Genomic DNA, 17,630 nt, shown 5'->3' on the forward strand with positions numbered 1-17,630 from the left:
AAACTTTTCAATCACCTTCACAGCACAAAATCAGCTAAGCGTCTACTTTCGTTGCTAAGATACGGTATTTAATTAAACGCCTGAATAAGCACAATTTTTTTGAAAGTAATTTTTTATGAAAAACTCAAAAAGCCTTCATTGAACTTGAGGTGAATTAATTGTTTTACCCTAGTTAGAATTCTTCAAATAATTCACGTTATTTTATAAGATTTGAAAATTTTTTGATATTTGAACTGAAACACAAAAATATGTCAAAATGTCTACATTTTCCATTTTTTGCTTTATTAAAAATAAGTTGATAAAAACATGAAGATATGTCATGCAACTGTCCAAGATATGTCATGCACATGAGATATTTTTACAAAGCAAAGGGTCAGAGGTTATCAAAAAGTCACATGTCCGATACAAACAAATACAATTGTCATACTGGCGAAACTAGAGAAAAGGGTTAGAAAATAGTTACACTTGACTGAACACATCTTACAAATACTTTTTACAACCGATACGGCATTAATGAAATTTTGTATATTTATACCACCAAAATAATCTACGGAAAGTGTTAAGATTCAAGAGACTCACAAATAAATTACAAGCTCGTGAATTTATTGAATATTATGCCTGGTAGCGTCAACAACAAGTTGTTTGTCAAAACGATTGGCGAAACTAAAATTGTAACTTTTTTGAATGATTTGTGAAAATATTTGTGAGTTGTGTTCATTTAGGCGTTTTATTTATTTCGTATTTCACCTAATTCGTCAGAATGACAATATAAACAAATAAAAGCAGGAAAACTTCGTCATTCTGCAGCGTTTGTTACAAGGAAAGGGTGGAGAATGGTGAAGTGTGCTGTTGTTCTGTTCTGTTCGCTTGTCTTGATCAATTCCGTTCAATGTAAAGATATTTTTGAAAAAATTGATGAAGCTGTGTTCGAAGAACGATATATCCCTCAGTTCAAAGACCACTTCAACCTGAAAAGCCACCTAGATGAAGTTTTTCAACAAAGATACCTCATAACAGGTATGTGCTCCAGATTGGAAAATATGTCGTGCGCGGAGGATTTATCCTCCGCGCAGAATTTTTAAAATCGGTCAAAAATCCGCGCAATTTTCGTGATTTTACTAGCAATCCGCGCAAAAATTATTAATCCGCGCACAAATCGCTCCTAGTCTTGCAATACTGGATGACTTTTCCCCAAGAAAAGACCGCAAAAACTGCTCTGCACCATTGTTCTGTTTGAAGGCTTTTGGATATGCTTCACTGACCTGTGCGTTGATTTTTTCTCTCCTTCTCTCGAAAATCAGGAACAACGAAAAAAGGACAAGGCCGACCGGGGCGAATCCAATATTTGCCAGCTGTATTTTATAATGGCGTAAAAAAAACGCATTACATATTCGTCCAATTTGGAAACCCATTTGATCTTTTTTTTGAATTGTTTGGCCGAGTTTTCTGCCAGCATATATTGGAAGTTAAAGTCAACCTTACTTGATGTAGTTTGGGGGAATATGTTTCAAACTCACTTTGCCTAATGTTTGATCACATTAAGACGGAAGATTGCGACCCAAGCAAAGAGCCATTTTCTAAAATGAATGTTTCTACAGCTCGGTTGCTTGAGTTTTCTTTCTTTGTTCCTAGAACGTTCACCAAAGTTTCTTTCGATGATGGAAGATCGTTTAATGCTGCCTTATTTAACGAAAGAAAGTTTATCCGCGCCATATAGGTACATCGACCCCGAGCTATATGCGAAAATTGGTCTGGAATTTTGCTTGGTTTTTCATATTATGTATGCAAAAACAGGCACTGAAACAGTTGCCGAATCTTTCTACCGAGTAAGTTGGTCTCTGCCCCATGCAATCCAGTGTGACGAGGCGTTATACGAGATGGCCACACTTTATGTTGAAGGCAGCAAGAAACATGGAATGGCACTTCATCCCAGTATCGAAAGGTCGTCGGAGTAAACATAGGCATGGCGCTGCTTCTAAAGTGGTTACACGACAAAAAAAATTAGGAACCAAAGTTTCCCTTTCTTGTATAAATTTTCGTGATGGCAACTAAGTTACAAATGAAGTGTAAATAAAGTTATGGCGTTTTGAAACACTTGTTTTTGCTTCACGGTTGTTTGTGGCAAATGGTTTTGTTAGGTTATACGTTGTAGCTCCGTGCCAGAAAGAAGAACACTAAAAATACATTAATAAGTTCCTAGAGAAAAGGCTACGACCACGGGATTCCAACCCGCAACCCTCCAAACAGCTTTCGCCACCCGTGCCAACTACGCCAAGTCATTGTAGCAGACAGCCGCTTAAAAAACGAATATGATCATCTGTGAAAAGTGCAATTTCATTTAAGTAAACGCTTCTAACATTAAAGGATTATGAATCGGTTCTCAAAAATACATTCTTCTAATATTCATTGCCAAAGGGAAAATAGACTTGTTACTAAAGGCACAGTCTACCAAACAACAAAAAATCTACTACAATCCGCGCAAAAAAATCGCTAGTCCGCGCACAATCCGCGCAATCACCACCTACAGAAAAAAATCCTCCGCGCAGTTTGCAAACTTTCCAATCTGGTATGTGCTACTGTATTGTAGTGATTGTTTTGCTTTGGCATTAATTATTTTTGGACACCAAATTTATCAGGTAGGCCTAGGCTACTCCATAACTTGTCAGATTGAAAAGTTTGTAATTTTCGCAGGGTATTTTTTTCAGCTAACTTCAATTTTGAGGATAATGCATATTATAAAGATACCACAAGGTGAATAGAACAATTTTCCTATTCACCTTATGGTAATAGGAAACTTGGCTAGAATTGTTGATACAGTCTAAGCCTACATGTCCAGTGTTGTCACTTTATTGGACTCTAAGCAAACACCTGATCACATGCCCACATTAATATGTAACTTGATGTTTTGTTGTCTGCCTGTGGTGACTGGTACTATTGTCATGAGTATTTGCAGTGGTTGTTTGTGACTTTTGTTTTAATGGCTGCAGTATATTGAAATGTCAAATTTATTCATTGTGAAGCAGTGATTTTACAGTAAAAACATGGTGTATTTCCAGATGTACTGAAATCTGATTTTTTCCTAAAATTTTTTTTTGTCCTTACCTTTTTAAAATTAATAATGTCATTTTTTCACCAAGAACTATTTTACAGAACAGTACTGGCATAAGGGAAGTGGGCCAATATTTTTTTACACTGGAAATGAAGGAAACATTGAAGGTTTTCAGAAAGCTTCCGGTCTTCTGGTCGACCTTGCACCCAAAATGGGGGCAATGGTTGTTTTTGCTGAACATGTAGGTTCTGAGTTGTGGTGCAGGACACACTGGTAACAAGTCTGTTATACAGAGATACTATGGTTTATCACTCCCATTTGGCAACAAATCCTTTACATCTGAAAACATTGGATTGCTTACAATAGAACAGGCTATGGCTGACTATGCCTACTTAATAGTTCATTTAAAGGAAACCTACAATGCAACCGATATTCCGGTTATAGGTTTCGGTGGAAGGTAAACTTTCCTTATCTAGATTTTAATTATTCAGAATTTAAGTTAAAACAAAATTGTATTATTAGCTATGGTGGCCAACTTGCAGCTTACATGCGGATGAAATACCCAAACCTGATAACAGGTTCATTATCAGCTAGTGCTCCATTGTATTGGATCACAGGGTATGGAGACAGACATGGTTTCTGGAAATCGGTCACAGAGATATTTGGTAAACATGGTCAAAATTGTGTGGACAGGGTTAGGCAAGGCTTTAAAGAAACAGAAAAGTAAGCATTTGAAATTATCTTCCATTATAAGGCTGTCCTTAATGTATGGACTAATTTAATTAGTGTGTGTAATTTACTGATGCGTTTTTGCAGCCTTGCAGAGAAGAACAAATATTCTGAAATCTCAGCTGCATTTAAGACTTGCGAGCCTGTAACAAGTGAGACATTGCACCATCTGTACGGCTGGATTAGAAATTCATTTACAGACCTTGCAATGATGAATTATCCCTACCCATCAGACTTACTGGCACCTCTGCCTGGTCATCCTGTTAAGGTAAATAAAGTTGATGCAAATGAACAATTATTTTATGGAACTCTCAAAACTATTTATTTATCCTTCAGGCAGCATGTGAAATGATAGTTAGCGCTTCATCGGCAATTGAAGGTTTGGCTGCAGGAGCTGGACTCTTTTATAATGGGACAACCACGGAATCTAAAGTTAATTCTCTTCAGTGCTTTGATATTATGAAGGAGTATGTAGAGTGCGTTGATCCTACTGGTTGTGGCCTTGGCAATGATGCAATGGCATGGAATTATCAGGTATTTTTGAAATTTAGTTTTTTTTTTGAATACGTTCCTGTAAAACCTGACGCTTTACACAGGGATGTACAGAGATTATCCTTCCTGGGGGAACCACAAATGTGACTGACATGTTCCCACCCATGCCTTTTACATTAGAAATGAGAGATGAATACTGTGAGAAGAATGTTGAAGTTACTCCAAGAAATAAATGGCTGAGTATTAATGTATACTTATTAGGAAATAATATGTAACATAATAATAAAGCTATACAGTTGTTTGTATTTTTATTCTTTTCTGTTGGTTGTTACGTAGAATCCTTGCGACAGTTGTTTGAACTTACTGCATTGCATGTAGCATTTTAATTTAGCTAAATAATACTCATATTTTAATATTAGGCTTGGAATAAGTCTGGCATATATGTAGTTTAAATACCAATCCAAATCAATTATTACCATGTAACATGGAAAACATTGGTAATAATAACATTTTTTGTTGTAAAGTTTTGGACAGAGAACCTTAACAAAGCATCAAACATAATATTCTCCAATGGTGATATTGACCCTTGGAGAAATGGGGGAATTCTTACTGATCTTTCTCCTACCATTAAAGCTCTTACTGTTGTGGGAGGAGCACATCATTTTGATCTGAGGTAATAGATTAAAACATATCAGCAAATTCTATGATGACATCACATTACCAGACATATTTGTCAGGGGTACCCACAAAGATGACCCACAGTCCGTTATTGACGTCCGAGAGAAGGAAGCGTCGATCATAATGGACTGGATAATGCAATACTGGATGAAAAAACTTTGACTTTTGTGTATTGTTTCCTACAAATTATTGATTTTTTCATGAAAATAGTGCAAATTTTCTATTCCTCACAATGTAACTTGTGCTGCATGTGCATACACTGTTGATTTGAACTTGATGCAAATCATTAAAGGATTCTTTTTATTTCTCCAGTGCAACTTCAAGCAGGCAACATAAAAACATAGTTACATCCCAAAGATAACTTGGCACCAAAAATGGTTTTCGCTATTCTCTAAACCAATCAAAATGTTTCCGTTATTAGTAATCGCTTTTCCACAATTTAATACTGCGATCATTCTCAAGTGCTCCTGTTGCAATTATGTTTTCTGTGGGGTGACATGCATTGCACAAAACGACATCTGAAAATAAAACAAATAAAACAGAACCCTTTTTTTGCTGGTATGCATTAGTTGTAAATGACCCACAGACCAAATACTCTTAGTAACATACCAGTATGTCCCTGTAGTTTCTGCACAATTTCCTTTGTTTGAAGGTTCCATATGTAAAGTGTATGATCTTCAGACCCACTCACAATCCACTTTCCTCCCGTAACAGAGAAGTTTGCAAAGATGCAGTATTTCTCGTTGCAATGACCAGTGTAAGTTTTAAGACACTAGAACAAACAAGTATAATGTTTACACTATGTCACATACACGGGTCCCCTTCCCCAAAATATTTGAACTCCCCCCCTTTTAAAAAATCCTGGATACGCCAATGGTCACATATGGGCAAACGAATAATACTTTACCTTGCCTTTGGTGTAATCCCACAGCTTCAAGGTGCTGTAACAAAGAGCTGTATTTAATTTGTAAAAAAATGAGATGGCACAAATAAAACTGTTTCTTACTTGTCAAGTGTTGCTGCTAGAATGTATTTTCCATTCGGGGAAAATTTAACAAATGATACAGGAGGGTTGTCATCATCAATAAGGGTTTTTAAACATTGGCCTGATGCAGTGTCCCATATCCTGCACAAACCATCATAACTACTGGAGACAATGAGTGAACCATCTCTATTAAAGTGAACCTGCAAAAACAGACTTTTTACAACCATGTTTCAATGCAAAAAAACTGCATATTTAGTCACATAGGTAAGTAGTGGGTAATTAAATTACATAAACCTGCAAAAACATACAGCAGAAACTGGATCAGAATGGGCAGGCAACGTTTTTAGACATTTTCCAGTTCTAACATCCCATATTCGGACGCTTTCATCAAACTACAACAAAGCACATCAGTTTTCTACTCTAAGCAGGAACAAAGATTTTACAACTTACTGAGCCAGACACAATTAAATTGGATTGTGGATTAAAGTTGCAACAGAAGACATAATTGCTGTGTCCTTTCAATGTTTTTAAACATTTTGCCGTGGCTACATCCCATATTTTCAGGGTCTTGTCGTCAGAAGCAGAACAAAGCAAATGGGAATCGGAAGACCAAGCCACATCTGAAATTCCCTATTGAAGATATTAAAATATATTACACAAATATTTTATGCCACACAAATGCAACATATAATCTCTACTCACCAGTTTATGCCCAGATATGGTCTTTTCATATTTGCCATCATATGCCCCCCAAATCTTTATCAACTTGTCTGCAGCTAAAATGTTTCATATGGTTAGATATTATCAACAGTTCAATAGTTTGGCATAATTCAAATTTATGCAAACTTTATAAAGGCAGGCTAACAGAGAATGACCTACATGAGCTTGCAAGCCACTGGCCGTCTGGACTGAACTTTATCGATGACACAGCTTTCGTATGTCCTGCCATGGTAAACTTTAACATGTAATTTGGTTTCGGTTGATTGTTTTTGAGACTAGTTGTAGCTGCTGAAGATTTGTGAATAATTTTTGGTGGAACTGCGGCAGTGGTAGTATTTGTTGCTGCTGGGACAGCAATAGTTTCTTCTGATTTTGTTACTTTATCTGTTTTCTCATCCTTAACCTCAGTGGCAGGTTGTTGTCCATCCTCAGACATGGTTGCTCTTCCCAAATATTTCAAATATACAAGGTTTAGAACGAACCATAAAAGTTATTGCACATTCCACACAAATATGAATTTCTAATGTCAAATATTTTTTTCCAAAAAATGATTTTCTTTGTGTGTAAACCTACACATTCAGCTAAAATCAAACCTTAGTTTAATTTAGTGGCTTATTTTTCAATAAACTACAGATGATCTGTAACAGAAGCAAAACCACGTGGCCAAGCCGATAAACCTATCTGACTTCTTTTAAAAAAAAACGTCAATTTTTGTACCAAAATAAAACAAATAAAGGTCATGCGCTAAGTTTTTTTTCAGCACGTGTAACACACGACGAGTGAATTACAAACTTTGCGCATTTACGTTTGACGCAATAATCACGTTACGTCAGTTACCCACAATGCCTTTCTGCAAGGCAGTAAACAGACTCGTTCGCAGTAGGGAAGACAAAGCGGCTAGACGCGCCACTGATGCGGTGCCGTCGCTCAATAAATTTAAAGGTTATTCGTTTCACCAGATAAAAACGTGAATATCGGTATTTTAATCCGGACGCATGGAACCAAACCACCAGGCAGATGTAGCGTTTCATTTATCAACGGCTTGGATTTGCAGGAAAATAGTGGAATTCCTTTCGATATGCCGTTGAGGTTTGTATCAACGATGACGTCATTCACTATGGCGGATGTATTGCTCTTCAATACTTACGCAAATGCTGTTTTTTTCAAAAATTGTCGGCTTAGAATTGGAGAGAAATTGTGCTTAGTTGATTTTTATACGAAGATAATGATAGTTTTTGCTTACTGTGCCCTAAAACAATAAAAACCGGGTGCTCAGACGGTACTTTTATGTGACGTAATAATTTTGTTTTCTCACGTGACAGGTTTTGGCCAATCACTGCTCGTCGGATTTGAAGCGAGTATAAAAGAAGCTCGACCAGCGGCTCGCTTCGCAGGAAAGCGGCAAGACAAGTTCGAGAGCAGAGCTGTATCAATTTATTTCTCTGTTATTCATCTGCCATCATGATTTAGTTACATGTAATTTTGAGGGATGTTAAGTTTGTTTTCACTATGGTGCTAATTATCAGGCTGTTGTTTGTTCAAGAATGTTTTTAATGAGGTTGATATGTGTCACAATGTATTTTGGGCGTTTAAAATATTGTTTAGGAATATTATGTTGTTATTGATGGCTCGGTAGTAACAATATTGTGAAATAATAAACAAAACTTGTTGGGCCTATCGTTAATGTAACGATTTTATTGTAAAAATAGCAGTTAAAGATTTTGGTTGACATTCAGCCCGTTTTTTGCCCTGATAGTTGTAGTTGTCGCCCAGATCTTGCAGTGCCAGTACAAACACAATCTTTTTTGGACACTGCATTTTTTTCCTGGATACAATTACAGCCTTGTGGATTTTTTCATACTTTCAATAAAACAATTTTGCAAAGTAGTATAAATATGGGGTTACATTACATAGTGCTAAACTGGTTTAGATGTATTTTACATCAACATTTTCAATTTTTTTGAATGAGTTTTGAAAAGAGCACTTTAGTTTATGTATAGTTTAGGGGTGGTTTGAGCTCTGTGCATGTACTTAACAGCTCAGGTACTGAAAGATGAAACTTTCATTAATAAGGAAGTTCCGCCATTGTTGTTGGGGGCGAAATGCGACTTGCAGATCGCGATTATATCAGTGACGCCGATGCCGCTACCACCTGGCAGATGCCAACGTCTGTGCGGTCGTATTTGCTTTTGCTGTTTTTTCGTATGGCCCGCTGATATATTTTGAACGTTGTAGCAGATCGAGACAGTGCGCGCGCGCGCCACTATTGTGCAACTAGTCACGTGGTCATGACGCGCGTCGCTTTTCTCTCTGGGTGATGATTGTTGTGTGACGACGTTTTGCGCGTGAATCACGAACCTCTAACACAAAATTGTTTTGTTTATATTAGTGTTAGGAATACTAAGCTGTTGCTGCTACAGGTGTATAAATGTATTGTCCCCTCTGTGGGTGAGCGCAACAATTCTGGATTTCCTACCCTTGTCAAGTTGTAAATTAAGGGCAAGGTTTCTACAGTGATAATGTCAACCATTGCTGACAGTGCTGGTGTAAGTAACCAATGCACAAAATGTTTGCTTGTGTCACTTACAAATTCACTTTCCAGTCACCAATTTCAAATGCCAGCACTGCTGATATGGACCAAGGTGATGTACCTGAAAAGCCAAGGCGTGGTCGTTTGACAAATCAGTTGCACTACTTACGAAAAGTCGTATTGACTGGATTATGGAAGCATCATTTTGCTTGGCCCTTTCATGCCCCAGTTGATCCTGTAAAATTGAACCTGCCTGTGAGTAATTTTGTGTTTTAGTCATTTTGTAGTTGTTGTAATTTCCTTGTTAGCACAAATTTTGCATTTGTGTAGGATTACTTTGAGATCATCAAACACCCAATGGACATGGCACTTATCAAGAAGAAACTAGATACAAATCAGTATTACTCAGCCAAGGAGTGTCTGCAGGACTTCAATTTGATGTTTTCTAATTGTTATATTTATAACAAGGTTAGTTTGTAGCTTGACTTGCACCCTGCATGTTTCCTTACAATTCCAAGCCTAAATATATTCAGCCAACTGATGATGTGGTACTCATGGCTCAAACACTGGAGAAAAATTTCCTTCAAAAAATACGCGACATGCCAAAAGATGAGGTTGAAATTCAACATCCAACAAAGGGTAAAAGCAAACCAAAAAAAATTCCCCGTGGTGGTGCCGTTACCACAAGAAATAAAGTTGCACAGGTGAAATTGTGGTTTAATGTGCTTTAGCAAATTATGCAATTGTAAGTGATAATTTGCAGCCCCCTCAACCACAACACACTGTGACCTCGAGCAATGATGCAGTGATCCCTTCATATCCTGCATATGAAACAGAAGCTCAAACTACCATTCCACAACCAAGTGATTTATCACCTACTGCTGTTGTCACATCAGTACCACAACCTAACAAAAATGTATGAAATGCTATTTATGTAAATTAGTGAATTAAGGATTTGATTGTTGAAAGACTAAAAAAACAAATTAAATTGTGTCCTTGACAATATAGACTTGGGGCCTAAACCCAAACTAGTTTTAAACCAGACAAACAACTTTAAAAGTTGGACAGTGAACTGTATGTGGCAATTTAATTACGAATATTTTAGGTGGTTGTGCAGGCGCCAACAATTCCTACAAAACCAAAGAAAGGAGTTAAAAGAAAAGCCGATACGACAACTCCAGTCATCACCACAGTAGCTGGAAAAATTCCTACTGCTCCGTCACCGGAACAGGATACCTCTCATAATGAAGACTCATCCCTGGGCATGGATGATATTGATCCAACTGAGACGACCACACGAGTGCCTGGCAGAGTCCAATCACTGGGAAGAAGGGAAAGTTCGGGGAGAACGATACGACCTCCAAGATCGCGTGACCTTGACTCGGAGGAGAGTGTAAGTATCGTGATTTCTGCTATTGTTTCATTAAAATTGCTTGTTGCGAATAACCTTCTATTTTTTCTGCAGGAACACAATAACAAGCGTCAACGAATAACAAAACTGACTGAGCAGATGAAATATTGTAGCAATATTTTAAAAGAGCTGCTGTCAAAAAAACATGCGGTGAGTTCATTATTATCAACTTGGGAAAGTGCATAGTATAATTTTCAATACATTTGATGTTCAACCTTCAGGCGTTTGCATGGCCATTTTATAAACGAGTTGATGCAGAATCACTTGGTCTCCATGATTATTATGAAATGATCAAACACCCTATGGATCTGGGTACCATGAAAAAGAAAATGGATAATAGGTAGGAATTCAACAAACACAATGAGTAGGCTTGTGTTATCAATTATTTTTGTCTGTAGAGAATATGCAACACCTGACGAATTTGCCTATGACATGCGCGTCATTGTAACTAATTGCTACAAATACAACCCTCCAGATCATGATGTTGTTGCGATGGCAAAGAAACTATCTGATGTCTTTGAAATGAAGTGAGTTGATAATAAGAAGTTTTAAAATGTTGTTGTAAATATTTTCAACTTTAAGATTTGCAAAAATGCCCGATGAGCCAAAAATGGACCCCTCACTTTTTTCTCATCAATCTGTTTCCAAAACTGATGTGATGGGCGTGGCTGGGGAAAAAATAAAAAAAGATAAACGAAGAAATAAACATCGCCATATGTCACCTGACGATAATGGGGTTAGTTCCTCTGATGAATCGTCCTCTTCTTCATCGTGCAGTGAGGGGAGTGAGAGAGCAGTCAAGCTTGCAACTTTACAAGATCAGGTTAGTAGACACAAATAGTTCATGGATCTTAAATGAAATCATTTTAAAATTTTTCACATTAACTTCAGTTAAAAGAAGTTCATCAGAAGTTATCAGAATTGACTGAGCAACAAACCCATCTTTTAAGTGAAGACCCGAAAAAGAAAAAAAAGAAAAAAAGGGAGAAAACCAAGTCCAAACACAAGCTGGTAAGCAAGTATCCTTTATTCATTGTTTATTGGTCCATCAGATTTGTTAAAGTTACAGAAATAAGTTGAGGTGTTAGGCCAGCAAAGATTTGCTTGGGGTTTAGTTCCGTGGCTATCAACTGTTTATGCTTTGAGGCCACCTATACAGTAATGCTGAAGCCTAACCCCAGAACTATAGACCATCTTTGTGACATCCTGATTTAATGCAGTAACAAATACATATCAATATTGCTTTGTTGTTTGCAATATTGCTCTACACCCAGAGATTAAATCAGGCAAATGATTTCAATCAATTATACAGGAGGAAGTTGGAAGCAAATTAAAACGCAAGTCAAAGAGCTCGAAAGCAGAGATCAGTCAAGCGATACCTCCCGCTCAAGTATCCAACTCAAATGTACCGATGTCTTCGAGCAAACTTCCAACAAGCAAACAAAAAACAGAGTCAACTAAGAAGGGCAGAAAGGGGTAAGGATAATAGATCAATAAAATGACAAGCAGATATTTAGCTTTGGTTAATATTTAATCACAATCCGTTTGTTGGCACAAAATCTTTTTACATGTGATTTTTATTATTGTTTTTAGTAAAAACAGCAAGAAAGTGTCAAGTGGCGCTTCAGATATTTATCAGTACGAAAGCGATGAATTTGACAACGAGGAAAGCGAATCTGCCAAACCAATGACATATGATGAAAAACGACAACTTTCTCTTGACATAAATAAACTGCCTGGTGATAAACTTGGGAGGGTTGTTCATATTATTCAGGTGACAGTGATGTTTTGACTTGTGGAACCCGACACTATGACAAAAGGCTGACATAATTTTAATTTTTAGACGAGGGAACCATCTCTAAAGGATTCCAACCCTGATGAAATAGAGATTGATTTTGAAACATTGAAACCATCAACATTGCGTGAATTGGAAAAATATGTAATGACCTGTTTGAGGAAAAAACCCAGGAAACCTTACAGTAGGTTTTGTGGTTTTTACTTCATGGTCTTTAGTGTCAGCTGATGTAACAAGGGTTAAAAATCTTTAACTAAATGTTGCCATTCACAGGCGTATCCAGGATATTTTAAAGGGGGGGGTCAAATTTTTTTTGGAAATTCCCTGATTTACCGGTGTAAACTAAGCTTAATTGTGGTCGAACATTGCGAAATACGAAAATCAGTGTTGTCGCAAATCTGTCACATTAACATAAAACGGTGGCTTCCTGGTTTGCACAATTGTGTAACGCTATGGAACATTCGACATGAATTTTTGCGGTAGTGTTTGCGCCGTAGTTTAAATACTACTACTTTGTAAGAAAGGCTTGAATATATTTGTAACCAAAAGGGATCAAACGTGGGCGTACGTTATTAAGAAAATATACAAATAAAAACTATTTGCATGCGGTGGTCTTCTAGTCCTCTTTGCACCTATGCGAGCGCTAACAGTTGTTTTCAACATGCGTAATATTGGTAACGTGTTTAACAATTAAACTAATTGACTTACACAAGAAAACCGCCATTACGACAACGTGACCACTAAAAAAACGACATTGCGTCCTAAAACTGAGGAAAAATGACACTTGTTTCGTAACAATGCAACATGTTTGGTAACAATGCCAGTGTTCGATGACAATGCTCCCTGTTTGGAAACAATGGCGAATGCAAGCACGATGCGGTTTTTAGGTCATCGTTTATAAAAATTTCTGGTTTTCACAGAAATTTCGACAAAAAATACAGTAGTGTTTGTTTAGCTATCAAAACGGACCAAAATATTTCACAAAAGGGGGGTTCCGGACCCCCCTGGATACGCCCATGTTGCTAAATACAAAGTGGAATATTTGTGTGATAACACAACTGAAATTATTGTAGCCAAAAAACAACCAGCAACTAAGGAACAAATGACACAAAAGAAAAAAGAAGAACTTGAGAAGAGACTCGAGGATGTCAGCGATAAACTTGGGATGCAAAAGAAACCAAAGAAAAGTAAGAAATAATTACTGGTGTAACCGGGTTCTGTATGGAAAGCAATATCCACAATAGTAAACAATGTTCCTAGTTTATTTTTCGACAGTCCGGGCAAAGTGGTAATGAAAATAATTTCCCATTGCAAACTGACCATTTTCAGGAAATTTATACATGTTTAAATGATAACAAAACTTTGTCAATACTAGTTGTTGTTTGAAAATAAACAACTCATCCTCGGGTTTTTACAACAATCTAAGAAAGTGTCTGTTGTTTGAGGTAACAGCATTAACACCAACTTTTGTCCTCAACCGAAACATTTAGGTTGATGCTTCATGAAGAATAATTGATTAAAGTTACACACATAATTTTCCTGATTATGCAATTGTACAATATTTTTAGATAAGTAATAGGTTGAAACTGTGCGTGTACACATCCTGTCTGCAGCTCGCCAATATTAGGGCTTTTTTGCACATATATTGATAGGCTACTGTTTGGGATTTCCGGTTGTTATTGGTATTGACCAGATTTGTCAGGATGAAGAAATAAATGTCCTCAATAATTACTGTTTCATATTTTGAAGACAACAAAATGTTTATTGTCATGTATATTGTGTTGTAGATAAAGCTGCACCATCAGTTGGAGGGAGTCGGTTGTCAGCCAGTTCAAGCAGTTCGTCTGGATCAGACGACTCTTCCTCGTCGAATTCATCAGACACGTCCGATTCAGAATCAGGTAGTTAACTCCAGTTTGGTGAGTAACCCACACCTTGCATCGCACCAAGAGGAAAGCAGCATTATTGAAATGCTTTTATGGTTGCAAAATATTGGGGAAATAAGTTCTCTACCTCAAAGCATTGTTTCGTGAAACAATTAGTGCCAGGACATATACACAAATTTCACACCAATATTGACTGTGTTTAAACCTGACTGAAACTTTGTGCTTTAAACTATATGTATGAGCTGGTATGAAAGGTTAGACAGAAGCTAAGGGCAAACGAGCTACTTATATGGCACACACACTATTGGCATATGATACAGCAATGCATTTTGTATACTCCATGTGTATGTGCTATGGTTGTCTACTTAATTTTCTCTGTTTTGTCTAAGCTGCTATATTGCAATGCTGTTCCATGTATTTCTCAACTTGTAATTTGAGGACAATGTATTGATGTGCAGCTGTTTATGTCAAACTGTTGTTGAAAATGTTGGTTTTGATCTCTGCTAGCATTTGATTCTATATTGGGTTTATGGCAACTGCACACTTCATTCAGCTGGTATGGTTGGTCTTAGTTGCAACTTGCATCACAGCTTTTAAATGTGGTGTGCAGTTGTTGTTACTGGAAGTGTTCCAGTTTAAAGCTGGACTTGAAATCTGTATCAATTGCCAAGTAGTGTTGAGTGCCAGTTAAGGGCCAGAATTGCCTTCCACAAAATCCACATTAATATAAAACCTGGAATAGTCTTTCTACCAGCCCCTTCTGTTGTGTCTTCATCTTGTTTTTGAATAGTTTTGTATTGTGTATTTTCTGTAAATGTGCACATCAAGATTTTCTTTTATGCTTCTTGCTGTATATAAATCCCTCCCTGCTTCAGCCATTTGTGCTTTCATAAACCAAACTCGAACCAGACCCAAACTGCATTGCTGTATGTTGAATTTATCACATTAATTTTGAATACAACTTGATTTTTTGTTATACAACTTGTGTGTGTGTGCCATAGGCCAGGTTGAGCGTACAGTAATTTACCACTGATATGTTTTATTGCCAGCATGTTCAGGGACCGTGTCGTATTCGCCAGAGAAATGTTAAGTAGTAAAAAAGGATAAATTCTTGTGCACAAGATAGGTGTATATTGAGAAAGGTGATGAGGCCAAGTATATTTTATCATGATATGAAGCCTGGATGGAAACAAAAGTAGTTTGTGATGAAACCAATTTTTTGGTTTTTGAAAAGATCTAACCTGCCTTTGTCCATAGAAATGGAGAAAGTGCATTCCAAGCAAAGTGGGCTGAAACCTGTGCAACAGCACCATATAGTAAGTGATGTTTCTTCAAATGTGCTGTTGTTTGCCACAAACTTATGTTGTGTTATACTTGAAGGTAAGTGGCCACCAAATGCCATCGCAGCAATTCCAACTCAACAACAACCAAACTCTTGTTCCGTCGAACTCTATGCAACAGGTAGTCTTACAGTGGCACATTTTATATGGTAGTAAGTGGCACAGCTTCAGGATTTTGACCACAACCACTTGATAGGTTGGAAAACACAACTCTGCAAACCTTGTACTACCCCACCATATAGAAGCTGTCCAAAATGTTCCTATGATGCCTCAAGTTCTCACCAGTGACAAAGGAGTCCATCCCTCCCTACCAGTGGCAAGCGTGAAGGAAATACCACATCAGTCTGACATAATTACACAAAACCCCACATCCATGGTAAGAATGTTTGTTTGATATGAGTAAGATCAACATATGTGAGTTATTCAACCAAACATTCATACCCCTTCCTCCGAATCAGGTTACCCAGTCTCCGACCATCCAGCAACCACATGCCAGAAACCCGAACAAAAGCAATGGACAAACTCACACTGATTCAATCATGAGCCAATCACTAACCTCCCCAGATGAGCCCCAAGCTAAGGAACCATTGGCAACGAGCAAACCAACAATAGAGGAATCAAGAATGTTGAGTGCCAGCAAAAAAGTAACCATTCTTTGTATTGAATATTATTGTAATATTGCCATAGATATTTGGTTTCTCTGAAGATTATGTAGTGTTTTTATTGTGAATATATTATTTTAGGCTGAGTTTAAGATGAAAAATCGGAGTTCATGGAGCAATCTCGGCTGGGGAGCGAAACCTGTTGTAGGTGGAAATACTGGGCCTGGAATGGGTGGAATGCCCCCCCAACTTCCGAGACCCACCAATGCAGCTGGAAGTTTTGAGACTTTTAAGCGTCAGGCAGAGGAGAGAAAGGCCTTGGAGAGTTTAATGAAACAACATGAGCAGCGGAGAATGGAGGAAACAGAACATGAAAAAATGAAAATGGACAGGGGCAGGTGAGAGGTTTCACCCATTAAATTCACGCTAGTATCACAACCAAGCATGGAACATTCCTGCGTTTAAGTCTACCACTAAGATGGTTGTGATACCAAATAGTTGTTTTTGACGAAATGACAGATTTTTCAAATTTAAAGCAAAGGTTTTTTTTCCTCGCGTATGTATAAGCCTTAGTAAAACTTTACCTGAGCTTCTGAAACAAGTTTTTACTGACGATAATTCCCATTGTTTACAAACGTGACCATTACATTTCAAACTTAACGAAAAAGCAAGTTAATTTTTTTGTTTATTTGCTCTCAGTTTGTAAATATTTTATTCGTGATCATGAATTTGTCTTTGGTTAAGAATACGAGAGGAACGCGAGGTTTTGGATGCTACACGGCGCAAGACAGCGGCTAATGAAGCGATGCCAAACAATCCGCCAGTGGGGGCTGGTGAGTCAGGCGAAACTGAGAAACACGATAAAATTGCCCGCATGAGGGAGCAACAGAGACTACGTAGAAAACAGATGGCAGGACAAATAGACATGAACCAACAATCTGATATTATGAAAAAATTTGAAGAAAATATAATGTGATAACGGCTGTATAGGTGGCTCCGCTTTCACATTCTAACACTCTTGTTATGTCACTAACCTGGTTGTTAACGCGGTTGCCACGCAACGTGCTAAATCGACGCATTATAGCTAACATTGTGACATCACACACAAAAATAAGATAATCTCGGATACTTTTTCGACCGCCCTTTCATTGTGTGTGTGCCACGTAGACGAATGTGATTGGACGAATTTTTTAATTTATTCGCAATTTGTTAGGTAGGGACATCCCCTTTCTGTTACAATTCTTGTTCTTTTGCCGCTTTTTTTGTTTTTTTTACGTTCTTGTCGCAAGCAACCGTTTATTTGTCGCACAGCAAACGGGACAATAAACTCCGTTCTACAAGTATACAATAATGACATCACAGAACAGTTCGAGCTTGTGTAGTGGAATTATTAGAATAGTAAGATTTATTCAT

At 37.4% G+C, this 17,630-nt stretch overlaps 3 protein-coding genes across 4 annotated transcripts; 2 read left to right on the forward strand and 1 right to left on the reverse strand.

The window, feature by feature from the left end:
* The first annotated feature begins 764 nt into the window (after positions 1 to 764).
* LOC145913354 (dipeptidyl peptidase 2-like) lies at positions 765 to 5,146 on the forward strand. 2 transcript variants are annotated; one of them, XM_083000977.1, is made up of 10 exons: positions 2,527 to 2,636; positions 2,692 to 2,751; positions 3,151 to 3,290; positions 3,343 to 3,506; positions 3,572 to 3,772; positions 3,866 to 4,046; positions 4,115 to 4,312; positions 4,375 to 4,518; positions 4,795 to 4,943; positions 5,008 to 5,146. In XM_083000977.1, exons 2-10 carry the CDS (start codon positions 2,727 to 2,729, stop codon positions 5,108 to 5,110), a joined length of 1,305 nt encoding a protein of 434 aa, XP_082857103.1. In that variant the 5' UTR covers positions 2,527 to 2,636; positions 2,692 to 2,726; the 3' UTR covers positions 5,111 to 5,146. The 2 variants fall into 2 exon arrangements, with proteins under 2 accessions (XP_082857102.1, XP_082857103.1); XM_083000976.1 differs by lacking the exons at positions 2,527 to 2,636; positions 2,692 to 2,751 and adding an exon at positions 765 to 1,017.
* A 184-nt stretch (positions 5,147 to 5,330) lies between these two features.
* On the reverse strand, positions 5,331 to 7,310 carry LOC145913356 (WD repeat-containing protein 5-like). The gene is made up of 8 exons (XM_083000981.1): positions 6,813 to 7,310; positions 6,636 to 6,709; positions 6,384 to 6,563; positions 6,242 to 6,325; positions 5,955 to 6,133; positions 5,856 to 5,889; positions 5,558 to 5,720; positions 5,331 to 5,466 (listed from the first exon to the last, which is right to left on the reverse strand). The coding sequence occupies exons 1-8, from the start codon at positions 7,087 to 7,089 to the stop codon at positions 5,366 to 5,368; spliced, it is 1,092 nt and encodes a 363-aa protein (XP_082857107.1). The 5' UTR covers positions 7,090 to 7,310; the 3' UTR covers positions 5,331 to 5,365.
* A 1,708-nt stretch (positions 7,311 to 9,018) lies between these two features.
* Positions 9,019 to 17,523, forward strand: LOC145913353 (bromodomain-containing protein 3-like). The gene is made up of 22 exons (XM_083000975.1): positions 9,019 to 9,199; positions 9,256 to 9,438; positions 9,514 to 9,651; positions 9,717 to 9,887; positions 9,947 to 10,099; positions 10,289 to 10,576; positions 10,649 to 10,744; positions 10,816 to 10,934; positions 10,993 to 11,121; positions 11,177 to 11,417; positions 11,486 to 11,605; positions 11,907 to 12,070; positions 12,188 to 12,368; positions 12,438 to 12,573; positions 13,463 to 13,576; positions 14,177 to 14,290; positions 15,533 to 15,591; positions 15,656 to 15,736; positions 15,812 to 15,991; positions 16,074 to 16,259; positions 16,359 to 16,615; positions 16,962 to 17,523. Exons 1-22 carry the CDS (start codon positions 9,173 to 9,175, stop codon positions 17,191 to 17,193), a joined length of 3,369 nt encoding a protein of 1,122 aa, XP_082857101.1. The 5' UTR covers positions 9,019 to 9,172; the 3' UTR covers positions 17,194 to 17,523.
* Positions 17,524 to 17,630: the final 107 nt, after the last annotated feature.

The sequence above is a fragment of the Ascidia mentula genome, chromosome 9 (genome assembly GCF_947561715.1).
Source record: "Ascidia mentula chromosome 9, kaAscMent1.1, whole genome shotgun sequence".
Lineage (NCBI taxonomy): Eukaryota > Metazoa > Chordata > Ascidiacea > Phlebobranchia > Ascidiidae > Ascidia > Ascidia mentula.

Coding starts and splice junctions, on each gene's coding strand:
- LOC145913354 (XM_083000976.1), top strand. CDS start 834: ATGGTGAAGTGTGCTGTTGTTCTGTTCTGTTCGCTTGTCTTGATCAAT. Junction 4,313..4,374: donor CAATGGCATGGAATTATCAG/GTATTTTTGAAA, acceptor CGCTTTACACAG/GGATGTACAGAGATTATCCT. Junction 4,944..5,007: donor GCACATCATTTTGATCTGAG/GTAATAGATTAA, acceptor CATATTTGTCAG/GGGTACCCACAAAGATGACC.
- LOC145913356 (XM_083000981.1), bottom strand. CDS start 7,089: ATGTCTGAGGATGGACAACAACCTGCCACTGAGGTTAAGGATGAGAAA. Junction 6,564..6,635: donor CCATATCTGGGCATAAACTG/GTGAGTAGAGAT, acceptor TATCTTCAATAG/GGAATTTCAGATGTGGCTTG. Junction 6,134..6,241: donor ATTCTGATCCAGTTTCTGCT/GTATGTTTTTGC, acceptor CTGTTTTTGCAG/GTTCACTTTAATAGAGATGG.
- LOC145913353 (XM_083000975.1), top strand. CDS start 9,173: ATGTCAACCATTGCTGACAGTGCTGGT. Junction 9,200..9,255: donor CCATTGCTGACAGTGCTGGT/GTAAGTAACCAA, acceptor TTCACTTTCCAG/TCACCAATTTCAAATGCCAG. Junction 13,577..14,176: donor GCAAAAGAAACCAAAGAAAA/GTAAGAAATAAT, acceptor ATTGTGTTGTAG/ATAAAGCTGCACCATCAGTT.